The 14,210-nt window shown below is 35.5% G+C and overlaps 1 protein-coding gene across 1 annotated transcript in view; it reads right to left on the reverse strand.

The window, feature by feature from the left end:
• Positions 1-125: 125 nt before the first annotated feature.
• The window catches only part of CFAP69 (cilia and flagella associated protein 69), a 28,147-nt gene continuing 14,062 nt past the window's right edge, over positions 126-14,210 (reverse strand). The window contains exons 12-21 of the mRNA XM_026842379.1: positions 14,025-14,143; positions 13,453-13,571; positions 12,308-12,389; positions 11,117-11,309; positions 10,373-10,510; positions 7,987-8,063; positions 6,778-6,972; positions 5,539-5,625; positions 3,825-3,929; positions 126-1,798 (exon numbers count right to left, since the gene is read on the reverse strand). Coding sequence (XP_026698180.1) covers positions 1,637-1,798; positions 3,825-3,929; positions 5,539-5,625; positions 6,778-6,972; positions 7,987-8,063; positions 10,373-10,510; positions 11,117-11,309; positions 12,308-12,389; positions 13,453-13,571; positions 14,025-14,143 — 1,277 coding nt within the window. The 3' untranslated portion in view covers positions 126-1,636. The remainder of the gene's footprint in view (positions 1,799-3,824; positions 3,930-5,538; positions 5,626-6,777; positions 6,973-7,986; positions 8,064-10,372; positions 10,511-11,116; positions 11,310-12,307; positions 12,390-13,452; positions 13,572-14,024; positions 14,144-14,210) is intronic.

A 14,210-nucleotide genomic window follows, 5' to 3' on the forward strand; every position in this document is an offset into this window, starting at 1 on the left:
GTAGACATATTTTCACATTCTCTAAAGCAGTATAATAGTATTATTTATTACAATAAAGCCACATAGCTGCTGAAGAGCTGTCAGAGAAATACAAACACAATTAAATGAGAAAGACTTTACTTGACACAGAGGACTTTAATTAGATAATCTCTATATACTTTAGCTTACCTTTCATGCAGGCAGGCAAGAAATACACATACAGGCTTGTTTAATAAAACAAACTTTATGCAGATAATTTTGAGAAAAAATATCATCATGAAAACAGATTATACTTTAAAATTATCAGTTAGCAAAGGACCTGCATAAACAAATTAAATTAAATTAGCACAGCTTTAAGTACTATATGACTGTCTTACTCTACAATGTAATGTTTAACAGACCTGTCCAGAAGAAAATGCTTCTGATCTTTGAAAACTACACATGGAGATTTATCTAAAGTTTCAGTACCACTTCATATGGCTGTTTTGTTTTATTCTTTTCTTAGGGTTCTTATTTTTCTAGAATTTAAGTAGACAATTTTGAAACAAAAATCTCTGCCTTTATTTTTAATGACAGTACTGCTATGTCTTGTTGTAGGAACAAACAAATTTTTAAGAAATGCTTATACACATCCCACTCCCATCCCTCTTTCAGGATGTAAAAAAAGGGAATTTGAAACTAAATTCTACCTGATTATCTCACATTTATTTCCATTTCTCAAGTTGGCATTTAACAAAATGAAAGCTTGTACTTTTCGCAAAATTTTTGCTTACAGGCAAAAATGTCAGACTACACGCCAGAGCTTGTACGTCACAAAACCCATTGCAATGTCACAGCAATTTATGCCATAGCACTGGATAGCAACTGGTTTCAAAATGAAGTAACAGCCTCAGGGAATCTTGCTGTATTGTAATATGGCAAAGTCTGGCTTTGCCCAAGTTAGGAAAGGAGACAATAGCTTATAAACTGAATCATCTACAAAAAGGTCTGCTGCTCACAAATTTGTGTTGGTATTCTACAGGTGCTAGAGTGGAAGAGGATGATTTCTTGTTGGAGACAATATGGGCAATAAACCAAGAAATACTTCGAATAGTAAGATTAGTTAATGAGCTGTGAGAAACCCATGAGGAACGGGACATTTCAACATGTCTCCAGCAGGCCTGGAGAAACCGTTGGCCCAGATGAGCTTCTTAGTGGGTCTTTAGATGAAAGCTGAGAGAAGTCCTGATGCTAAAGGCGGCAATTCAAGAAACAAAATGGACTTGGACAAAACCCACGTGGGTACATTATCCAGGAAAAATTAAGAACTGAACGTGTTTGTGTGAAGGCTCCACCCTGCTCAGCAAAAGATCATTAAACTTCAATGTGTGAAATGTGTCAACAAGAGATGGAAATCTAAATAGTGGACCTACTGATAGTGGATCAGAGTATTCTGACACTAGCACACAAAATTATTAGACTCAACATACCTTTGTACCATACTGTATGGGGTACTTTATTAATAAATCATCCCCATGCTTGTATTAGTTAAGACAAAATATAATTTCACTCAAAAGAAACTATGCAATTCATCAAAGCATTACAAGCAGGTTTTATCTTGTATCTAAAATATACATATGGTTAACTAAAATATTAAAAGCGCTGTTCGGAACACTATCTATTCTACAGGTACTGAATCTTTCTTGACTGTGTCCAACATTTTAACTCTTTTGATCTTTTTTAAGGCTCCTTCACAAACAGAGGGGTCTGTAACAGCCAGAGGCCCTCCAACTAATTGAGGAGGTGTACTTTGGACAGTTACTAAGCGACCAGATCCAATCTGAAAAACAAAATAAATACATTGCTTGACATTCATGTTAGCATTTAAAATGAGATGAGAGTTAAATCATGAACCGTCTTTCAAAAATATTATTCAGCTGGTGGAGATGCATACTGAGGTTTCAGAGGTCCACTCAAAGCTATCCTTTATACTAAATTCACAAAGTGTTCCCATCAATACAAAGGAAAAGCCAGAGTGGTTTTTCAGCAGGTACCTTTATGTACTCTGCTTTTCTGCCTTCATGTCTGCTCTTATGAATAGAAGAAAAGAAAATCAAGCCTTTATTACAAGTTTGTTGTGCAATGTTATTTGCATTTGTATATATTATCAGCCACAGTTGTTGTCCTCAGAATTTCAATATACATTAATACCTCAAAGAAAAGAAAATGGAACAGACCCTGTTTCTCTCAGAATAAATTGTTTGTAACTACTGCTACAGGAAAACTCCAAGACTGAAAAGGACATACACTTTCCAGTCTCATTACTACTCTTTATACTGAACAGGTTTGGGTCTTTGAATAAAAATCCCTGAGTGACACCTCTATCTTCTAACCATGACCTACTAAAATAAACAATGCATGTTTTGAGTGCATGTGGCTCACATGTTTGATTACTTTACCTTGACTGGTTTGCAACAACCATCTTAGCTTAATTTTCATATCTCCTTACTAAGGGTGTTTGGCAGAGAGGAGGGAAGAAATTGTTCCATGGAAAAAATTGCCAGCCATATTTGTCATCTGTAATTCTAAGCAATGTACCCAAGGAATTTTGTCTGATGTTGCTGATGTGTTTGTTTTCTTAATACACTTGTTCTGCAAAATGGACTAACCTTTTCCCTGTTTTTTTTTTTCTACAGTCATTGAAATATTGATTATAGAACCATGAAGGTATTTTCTTGTCAAATTCTCTCCCTCCAAAGAAATAATAATCTTGGCTTGAGGTCTATGTCTTTAAAATAAAATCTAACAGTTTATTTTTCTCTACCAAGAATTTTGAGAATACTAATGTTTATATCTAAATTTTTCAGATACTTTCTGTAAAATATTGCTGATTAACAGTTTCACTGGTATGTGCACATAACTAAACCATTTTTCCAGCCCACTTCATCTTGCATTCACAGATGTGTCCCTCCAGAGCTTTCAGAAGTTTAGGGCAAAGATAATTTGATAAAAATCCAGCACTCTTGAAACCATGCTTCCTATTAAGCTCCTCCTTGCCTCACTTTTTCAGGATGCAGCCACCTTAAGTCATCATCACTCATTCATGGCAGAGAGACCACAATAATAGAAACTCTTGTCTTTGTACAAGTTTGAAAACCGCACCTCTTGTTTTTTCTTCCTTGTTTCTCCTTACATGTAAAAGTAACTTACAAGCAACCAAGAAGCTATCCCTCCCCCTGAAATCCTTCTTAGCTGTGATGCTTACAACAGAAATTGTTCAGCTAGCTCAAAAATTGTTACTGACTGGAATGGAGATTCTTCCACATCCTACCCCAGCTTGTCCAGACTCAACATCTAAATATGCTGTTACACCTGAGTAAGATCTTAACAAGAGCTTTTATTTTCTCACACAAATTAACTGATAGAAATGAGGAAAAAAAACCCCCAACACTTTTCTGCAGATGCAACGAGTGGCTTATCTGCAGTCAGGAACACTTTTACTGACAAAGGATACCTCTACTGATATATTAGATTAACTCAATGATAAAAGGTTTTGCCCTCAGCAAGGTTTTCATAAAAGTCTGTCCCACAAGAGGTACATGTCAAGTAGCATAGGGACTATCTTACCCACACCTTTTATGAGTAATCTGCAGATCTGAATCTCATCTTGATCAACTACCTGTTGTTTGAGGATATGTTAGAAGGATAAATGGTGCTTTGCAGGAGATACAGAATCTTTGTAACATACTTGGAGCTTGTCAACAAACATTATTAAGAAAGAGTAAGCAGCACATATACAGCCAGAATAAACCTCAAATCACTTACATGTTAATGAAAATAAAACAGTGTCACTGGGGTTTACTTACTGTTGTACTGAGGCCTTTAATATCAGTAGAATGGACTGCTCCGTTTTGAGTCTTCAGTTTAGATCTGGAAGCCTCTACTGATTTTTCCTGAAGCCTTTTTGCTTTCTAAAGATAGTTAGAAAAAAGGCAAAATTGTTTTAATCAGAATGAATTGTGTCATTTGCACTTGTTAGAAAATATACTAACAAAATAAATGAGATGATAATTCTATTGCCCTTTAATCGCTCTGGTTTGTGACTCTCTTTGGGACCTGAAAACAGAATAAATGGACATGGCTTTGCAAGGATGAGAAGGGAATAATCATTTGCTATGACCTGCGGGCTTATTCTGTGGCCGTATATGCTGTTAGCCTTCATCACCACAAGAGCACACTGTTGCCTCATGTTCAGCTTGTCACCCCATACACTGTACGCATCTACGTCGCCAGTCAGTCCCAAGGCTGTACTGATGCATGACAACCTCAGTACATCCCAGATGCATGTCTTCACATTTTCTTTTCCTGAACTTTTGGTCAGCCCAGCCCTCCTCCAGCTTGTCAAAGTCCTTCTGAACAGCAACCCTACCTCCCAGCATATGGGAGGTATGCTTCCTCCGGCTCAGTGTCATGCATGAACCTGACAAGGATGCATACTGATCCAGTATCCAAGACATTAGTGAAAATGTTAAATAGGATCAACCCTATAATTTAGTCTGAGCAATATCACTCAAAACTGACCGCTAGTTAAACTTTAGTCACTGATCACTGCCTTTGAGCCCATCAGTCCATCCAGTTTTTCATTCGACTCATAGTCCACCATATATAGTCCAGTCCATATCTCCCCATTTTGGCTACAAGGAGACTATACACGACTGCGTGAAAACCTTGCTAAAGCCAAGGGAAATAACATCCATCTTTCTCCTTTTCCAGAGCAAATAATTTTATTACAAAAGACAACCATGTCGGCAAGGTATAATTTGTCCTCAGTAAATTAATGACAACCATTACTAATCACCTTCTTGTTCCTCATGTGCCTAAAACAGCTTCCCAAGGACTCAGTTAAAACTAACCAGCCTGTAGCTCTCCAAATCCTTTTTCTGTCCCTTTCTGACTTCTACTTCTAGCATAAGATCTTTACCATAGTACAGGGAGGTGCTTGACCATGAATAAAATTGTTCTCTTTGCATCTCCTTTAGAAAATTAAGTAAAATTAAATTCAGTTGCCAAAGCATTTATTTTAAGCCTGATTTAGTTCATTCTCCAGCTTAGCCTGATCCCCTAACCAGAACTCTAATATTTTTTCTGTTCTTTTGGAAAAGGACAAATATTACTAAAAGAAACCTTTCATCATAAAATATTTCCCATCTTGAAAGATGCTTGCTGTACTAAAAATGGGGAATGAGATATTACAAAAAATAAAGTAAGAATGACCAGACCTTTGGTTTCAACAGTTTCAGAACAAATATACATATACACACTGCCCCGCCCAACTGCAAGTGCATAAACAATGTTGATCCCAAATTTGTGATTGTAAACAGAAAAGCAGAAGAATAAAAGATGGCCTAGCTGTGCCAGTACATTTTATGGTTCATTCTTCTATGTCTGTGTGAATATAAAATTTACTACAACTTCTACTTTGAATATCCTCATAATTCATTAAGAAATGTGTTTGGAACTTCACAATTATTATAACTACACTGTGAATGTAAATTTTGCTCTATCACTCAGATTTCTTACCTTCAATGCCTCATAGTTTGATGTCCGAGTCAAGAAATTTTCCCAAGATTTATTTATTATTTCTCTCTGCTTATGGATAGCTTGGATCTGTAATACAAATGAGATTTTCAAGATGCAACACAATTCTCTTCTCACAAGCTCTTCCAAATTCTTTGCTTGTGCTGTTTGAATAGTATGTTCACCTGTGTCCCTTTGGCTACCCTTAGCTCATCCCTCTCCCCTGAGATTGGATGATAATGTTGTAGTAATGTACTTGTCCTTAAAAAACTTTACTTATCATCTTTAAAAAAAACCCAAAACAACAAAACAGGTTTACCTTCTCTGTGCAAACTAATTTTCCCCTCTTCCATACCTTCTCTGTGCAAACTAATTTTCCCCTCTTCCAACACAGATGTTGGAAGAGCTTTCTCAGGAATACTTTCTCTATATTCTCACCCTCAAATGCTGAGTAACAGAGAAGGAATCAGTTCTGATGGCAAAAGTGCAGGCATCATAATGTATGACAGCCCCTCAAAAAACAGTAGCATGAGATTTTAGACAACTAGACCAACTGATCTTACTCCTCAAAAAGCATGAGAGGATGAGACAGCAGATGAGCAAAAATGCCACATGCTTGCCTTATAACCTTGTAACGGGTTGACATAGCACTGTGGGATATAGTGTAGTTGGGAACTGTCAATGTTAGGTTAATGGTTGGACTAGATGATCTGCAAGGTGTTTTCCAACCTAGATGATTCTGTGATTCTGTAACCAAAGCTGGAAAACGACTATACCTGCTCACTTTCAACATGCTGGGAAGTACAAAGACCTACTTTCCAAAGTAATGAAGCTCTGTGAATATTCAGCCAAGGGAGCTTATAACAGAGGCATATGTTTCATATTAAGAAGCAGATGTAGTTGTAATAACTACTTTAAATTGTTATGTGCTACAGATTAAGAGCTGCAACTCTACAGAAACATAAAGATCACTTCCTACTACACCACTGCTGGTGCATCACTGATAATATTGCTTCATTTTTCATGCTACTCTCTAAATACTGGCAAAAAAAATATACAAATGGGGAGAACTGAGGCTAACCTAATAATTTAAAGTTAAAATATTACTGCTGAGACAGATTAAAATATCCTCAAGCAGTGTACACATATAGGATTCTCAACATTATATAATAAGCAAATCTTTGTATGAATTGACAAAAAAGCTTACATGGGCTTTACTTGTTTAAATACTCCTTGTCTTACTTTTGTATATGTTTTTTCCTCTTCTTGGATTTCTTTGTGGTGTTGACTTTCAAGCACTTCAGTCTGCAGAGTAGCAACCATTCTTCCAGTATCTTCTGACACCTCTGAAATAAATTTCAAGGCCTCCTCATCTGGTGTAACAGGCCTGAATTCTTCTTTTAGTTCTGCACACAGTTCCCGCCAAACTTCTCCAACCTGTGTGTGAAAAATTTATCTCTTCTTTCAGTTTCAAATTATTCAAAATATAATAGAGCAACCATCTCTCTCCTTATTGTCGTTTCAATTCCCAGAATTTTTATGCAAGGTTAGACTTCAGTAATGCTATGTCAAATTCATTCACGGTAAATACTCCCTAAGCCTTCCCAAACTCAAGCTTAACTCCACAGAGAAGTAAAAGGAACGCTGATAACTATAGAAATTCAGAAGAAATACAGATAGCTACAAGATACCAAATTACAAGACTGAAGTGTTGTGTTCTACTGGCTTCTTCCTAAAATCTCAAATACCACGCATTATCAGAGCAAACTGCAACACAAGACATAAATAGAAGCTGGAATTATCAACTGAAGATTGAGTTTTGCTAGTTCCTGAACAATTCAAACTCTCACAGATTTTGTTCCTAAGCAGAAAATTGACATAAATGAAGCATATTTTGAGCAGGATCACTCCCACAAATCTTGTTATCCTGTTCTTGTTTCCTATAGGCACATCATTCTTAACTTTTGACAGTATGGATGGATACTGCATTTGGGGACAAAGATGAGAAAGCACAGAAAAACCTTTAACAGAATGTGTATTTCATGTAATTTTTAATAGGAAACTGCCCCCATAACTGATCTTACTTCACAAAGAGACAGTCCTACTCTCCATCCCTTTCCCAATTTCTTACTCCAATTCTGGCACATTCCTGTTTCTTGAGCTGGCAAAGAGTAAAACCAATTTTTTTTTTCCGAGTTACTTTTAACTATCATTAATTTCTAGTCTTATTTTCTATGCAGTCACAAACATTTGTAGCAGTACAAAGGAAGAGTCTGGGTAGTGCGGCAACAATGGAGGTGGTATTGTTTCTTCTGATGGTAAATACTGGCTTACACCCTCTCTGAAACTACAGGTGACTTTTGAAGGCTTATTTGTTTATTGTATCCTGAGATATACTTGCTATTTTGCAAATGCAGATACAGCAATAATATTTTCTTCCACAATACTCACTTTAAAGTCAATGTAATGCTCTATGATAGCAAGTGTGACAAAATCCTTAGCAGATAAGCCAGGTAAATTTTCAAAACCTAAAAGAATATTAATCATGTCAGTATTAGCAGCATGAATTTATCTTAAAACATAACATTTAAAAAGACACCATCTTATTTGTCATATAATCACATGCAAGATCTTCATCACACATACACCAGTCAGTCACGCTTCTAATCCTGAGCAGGCTTTTGGTATAAAAAAATATGTTTTCTTCATAATAAATTCACTCTATACTAACTCTTTACTTATGAGTGGCTCCAGTGACCTTCCAATCACTTGGAATGCCAGGATGGTACTGCATTTGCTGTGCTTTTGTGGTAAGGGTTTGGTCTGCTGTTAAAGCAGACAAACAATTGAGTCTACAGCTCACAGTCTCTAAAGAAGAAATTCAGCACAAATGGAATTTGCTTTAGCTGTGAAGTAGCCAAGAGGAGAACTATATTACAAGGTGTCTAGTACTTTGTTTCAAAGCTGTGTAATGAGGATGTCCTCCATCTCATAGACTTGAGCCTTGACCATAATGCCTTGTGCATCATGACTCCATCTTTTAAAAAATATGTTTACAATATGTCTAAAAGAAGAAGGTAGAGAAGTATGGTTGCTGAGACTATACCTCATTTTTTGCATGCTGAATGTTAATTACACTTTTTTTTTTTTTTTAAATAAATCTCTATATAGTTTATCAAATCTCATTCTAGACTTCATCATACCATCTCTGTGGTAACTTGGAATGTAGCATCTATCTATTAAGAGTATAATTACATCATGTTTTGAAGTTAAGAAATACCATATATAATGAACAATTAACACTGGTTTTCTAGGTCACCATGTTACAGGCTGTTATGGAGCACAACTACAGTAAGAGGAAAATGCTGAGAAAACGCTATATTAATCTTTCCTTTTTTTATTATCCACTTTCATGTCATTTCAGTACTTCCCAGAAGACACTACAATGTATATAACTAACATGAGGTATGTGGGAATATAGGAGAAAGCTGGAACAAAATCTCATGCCTTTTTGTTTTAATAAAGAATTTAGCTGTGATCCAACATTTAACATAATTAACACTAATAAAAACTTGTGAGAACCTGGGTTACAACAGAGGGAGAACTAGCTATAGTTTATTAGAGAAACTTAAGGATGTTTTCCAACTGCTTCGTTCTCTAGGTTACCCAGGGAACTGGTTGAAGCAATCTCAGAACAATTACTGATCATCTTTGAACCTGTGGAGGATGGATGTGAAAAAACAAACATAATGCCTATTTTTAAAAGGGGAAAAGGACAAGCCAGAGAGTATGGGTTCAGTTCCATTCCTGAAAAAAAGACTGCAACAAATAATTAAACAAATAATGTTTATGCAGCTAAATGGCAACAGTGAAAACATTTATATCCAACATGAATTAGTAAAAACTAACACCTAGCTTCTGTCTACAGCCAGATAAGACATCTTATGGATGTGGACAAGTTTATCATTTAAGAGTTTACTTTGACTTCAGTTTAAGTTTTTAGACAAGGGTGTAATGAGTATTCATATTCAGTGTGCAAACAACATAGAATTAGGAAGGACTGAAGCATTTCAAAGGAAAAGATTAGAATGCAAATTAATCTTGCCAATCTGAAAAATTACCTAAACCCACAGAATTTAATTCAGTAAGCATAAATAAAAAATTCTAAATGTAGGAATAGTCATCTGTACAAATCTAGGACAGTAGATGACTGTACAAGTTCCTAAGTCTAAGGAGCAAAAAATATCATGCCACTATGAATATAGCAATTGTTATATTAATGTCAGAATGTTTGTTTACAAGATGAGTAGAATAATGTAATTCTGTTTGGCTGTGAGGCTTCTGCTGGAGTACTGTGTTCAGTTTTGGGACACAACAGATCAAGAAGAATGTGAACCAAATGGAAAGACTCAAGAGAAAACAATAAGAACAATTAGAGGTTATGCTAGAAAATGAGATCAGTGAGTAACATCTACAGAAAGCAGTATTTCTTAATCTAGGGAAATAAAATTAAAAGTATTAAAATATGCAAAAGAGACAGTGTGTGGGAAAACAAATTACAGAAAATTTCAAGCAAATCTTAGGTTTAATTCTAGGAAAACTCTTCATAGTGGTAGGAACAGCAATGTACTGGGGAAATTCTGAAATCCCCATCAATAAGGACTTTTAAGAACAGGATGAGAAAGGATCTATTAATCACAGAGTGAAGAGTGTTGATGATGCATCTCAAAGTTTCTTTTGACCTTTTTTTTTTTTAATACTGACTTTATTGATTGCCAGTGAACTAGTTCAGTTTAATGACAAATATGACACTGACAAGGCAATTTACTTGTCTTACCTAGCTTGCACAACAATGAATAAATTTTTGCCCGTATGTTTTCTGAAATTTCCATGATTGCAAAGCTGGGACAGCTGGCAGGCATGGGGATGACCTCTTGTTGTTTCTGGAGGCTGCTAGCAATAGGTCTCTTCATGTCTATTAATTTCAAAACACAGAACCAGAGTAAAAGAATGAGGAGGTATTATGTTCCCAAAGCTATTAAACTTAGAGGAAATTCTATGTACTGAAGCATGAGGATCTTTAGCAGCCAGCTATGGACATATTCTTTTCTATGATGCCTCCTCCAAAGGAAGACAGTTCCATCTTTGTAGACACTATGTAAATAATTTTGATAGTTTGGCCAGGAATTTGAACAAAATTTGGGTCAGCATATATTAATCAGAATGACTAAAGATTTCTGAGAACATATCACTCTTCTTACTTCTTTTCACAACACATAACAAAACACAATGCCTTTTGTGGAAGAAATTAAGTAGTTTAACTGTCCAGTATTAGAAAAACTGTTCAGGATATGAGTCATGATTCTGTTCATTACCTGCTTCATTCCGAACTGATGTAGAAAATGCCATCTAGTGGCCAGACTCTAACGAAATAGAAGGTATTTTGGGTTTGGTAAGAATTACTGCATAAATCTACAAAAAATGTATTTTCATCAGGATTCAGACTGCAAAATAAAATACTGGTTTTGTTTTACTTTATTCAGTGGACTGCTCACAGTTTCACATGCACCATAAAACTTACCAACAATCCTTCCATATTGATCACGTTTGACTCCCAGCTCCAACTCTTCCTGTCTCCATAATTCTATTAGAAGGTTAGCTGCTGTTTGATCTTTCTCCCCTCGCCAGGTACTGATATGGGAGGTGGTTTTAGGGTTGTCACAAAATTCAACCAAGATTCCAAGAATTATACTGTACAGGTTCTTTTGCTTTAACTTGGTGGAAGGAAAAGGAAAAAAATGTTTTAAACTGTTCAAAAGACAGTAATTTCTACCTTAAAAAAAAAAAAAGAGAAATAGTGTAACTGCAGTCAAGAGTAATCAAGTAACTGCAAGCTTTTCATCAAAACTATTTGCACAAAACTGGTGTATAAACTTGTAAATCTTTCAAGTTTCTGGAATACTGCCATGTAAAGTTCCATAAATCAAGAAGTATGATGGGAATGAGTGTAGGATCACACAAGATGCACATACCTCTGTGTACAATTACATAACAGGTTTTGTACACATGCCTCTGGGCTCATACGCTGGAGAATATACTACTACCAAGGTTTAATTTTGTAAGAAACAGACTCTGAAGGCAGTGGCTGAGCGGTACCACACAGCACCGGTTCTATTTTGTGGCCAGATCTTTTAGCAGCAACTGAAGGTAGGGAAGGTTCTGCAGCCTTGCACTGCAAGGGTATCAGAGGCTGGAAGTACAACTGGCAAGAATGAGGAGGGAATGAAACAAGGAAGGTGCATGCTTATTTTGTGAGGGGTGAAATGCCTGTGCCAGCTCCATGTCCAAGACCCACAGAAGTAGCTATACATACAAAATATATGTACAAAGTGACTTTAAACATCCAAACTTTCAAAGCCTCAAAGGGTACACTAACTCTGCTCTTACTAGCTTCAATATAAAGTAAGAACAGAGATATCATCCAAAACAAAAGCATAGTTTGAGTTTTCTTTTTTAAAAGAGTATATGTTTGGTAAACCTAAAACTCTCTCTGTCAAATACATATTTTTAAAAACGATACATGCAAAATTCATCCAGTTGTTTCTAAGCAGATATCCTGGTTTGTGATTACATTCCTATCTTGGGGAATTACACACCAGTCTATTTGTTAGTCGTATAATAGTCTTAGGAGATACTGTAATAAAAATAATGCAATTTTCCATGTTGTTTTACTACTCTTACATTCTATAACAACAATAATAAAAATACCTACCGCCAACAAATCCAGAAGGAGAAAAATGCCCTGCTTTTCAAGAAAATAATCCTCTGCAATGTAACATCCAACAACACAGGACCTTAAACAGAAATAATTTCACTGTGTAGAAACATTTTTATGCTTTAGAACATTCTACAAACATCCAATTTATTTTACTGAATTGCATAAATATATTTGGTAAGCAATACGCTTCTTAACTTCAGGGAGTAGAAAAATCATGTTTCACATGCCTTTTCATTTACACTGTAGAACTAAATATACCTTACTTGGCTGCTCCTTCTTCTCTTGCAGGTGGCACACCTTCTTTGTAGCAGCCCGAGAAATTTGACGTTTTCACAATGGATTGGATTAGAATATGGATTTTAACTAAAACTAACTCAGTAAAAAAAGCTAAAATTCAGCTACATGATGTCCCTTATTGCAGAGCTGCATGAATATTTCTGCCAGCAGAATCAAGGGGGTCACACAAGAAAGACTGGTTTACTGGCAACAGTGTTTACCAGGTTAAAATGATCATAAAACCAGCATTCATGTTGCTACTGCTTCCTTACTTTCTCACTTACAGCCATTACCACAGAAACTGACAGGATCACCTGCACTGGACTTTTATCCTACACAAACATATCATTCAGCTTTCAGTTTATTTATCAACCCCTGCCTTAAAACAAATTCAGTTTCGGTTAGCCTCCTATGTATTGGCATTCTCTGATAGCGATCTTTAAAGTATTTCTAGCCCAATATAGCCAATTTACAAACACTTCTTATGCTTACACAGTTTTTAGCTAATATTGGTCTATTTTTGTCTTCTGTTTACTTCTCTAAGTTATTTACATACTCTAACCATACCTCTCTTTTAGAAAATCTTAGGTAACTCTGCATGTCAGAAGGTCACTCTACGTGTGGAGTTAGACTGAAGTGTAGAGACTTAGGTTTTCATACTGAACCTCTATTTACATGAGAATACATGCACAATATTGTTTATTTTGTATATTTTTTAATTAGTCAAAGTGTATGAAAGATTTTTATACATTTTAAATAGAAGAAAGGCCTGTATGTGCAGATAAAGGCCACAGTATTGTAGACCTTAAAAATACATGACTTGAAAGTTTTAAAGGTTACTGCTGCAATAATACTTTACTAACCACAAGCAATCGAGTGCACAGAAGAGGAGACAATTGTGGCCTAATCCACTATGTAACTTCTTTGGATCCATCTGAATTAATGGGATAAGTATATCCACTCCTTCATAGCTGAAGAGTTCCTGTTGAAATGTTAATTAAATCGGTATGTTTCTTAAATACTTACAAAATAGCTACATATAAGAAAACACAAAGGAAATTTTAATATTTAGAAAAATATGAAAATTTTTAATATTTAGATTGCAATAAATTTGGCCCACTTCTTAAGAGCAGGATATATTCCTTACGATATACATAAGAAAAAGAGATTTTCAGTTTTTCCAAACTGCTAATCTCACTTGTTAACACACTTTTGTAAATTAGCAATTAAATAGGTAAAACACTTCCTAGTGGAATTCTGAGTGATTTTGCATTTTAACTGTCACTGTCACAGAAACCACTTATCAGACCTGACTTCTTAGTGATGAACTACAGCTGACATCTGCTTTTGAATACAAAAAAAAGGAGTATTCTTTAAATGAAAACATACCATGGCTTGACATTTTCTGCACAGTATGAGGTAGAAGGATACATACCTTTCTGTGAAGATCATTTTCACAGAGAGCAGACAAAAGAAATAATATATTAGCTTGGATTTCCAGTAGAATGGCATCTTCTTTCTCTTTAGATTTGTTTGCTGCATACTTTAGGATGTCTATAAATGAATATATTTTATACATGTAAATATCCTATACACAAGTCAGAATTCTGTAAGAAGTGCT

Source organism: Athene cunicularia, assembly GCF_003259725.1.
Source record: "Athene cunicularia isolate RWA chromosome 2 unlocalized genomic scaffold, athCun1 chr2_part1, whole genome shotgun sequence".
Lineage (NCBI taxonomy): Eukaryota > Metazoa > Chordata > Aves > Strigiformes > Strigidae > Athene > Athene cunicularia.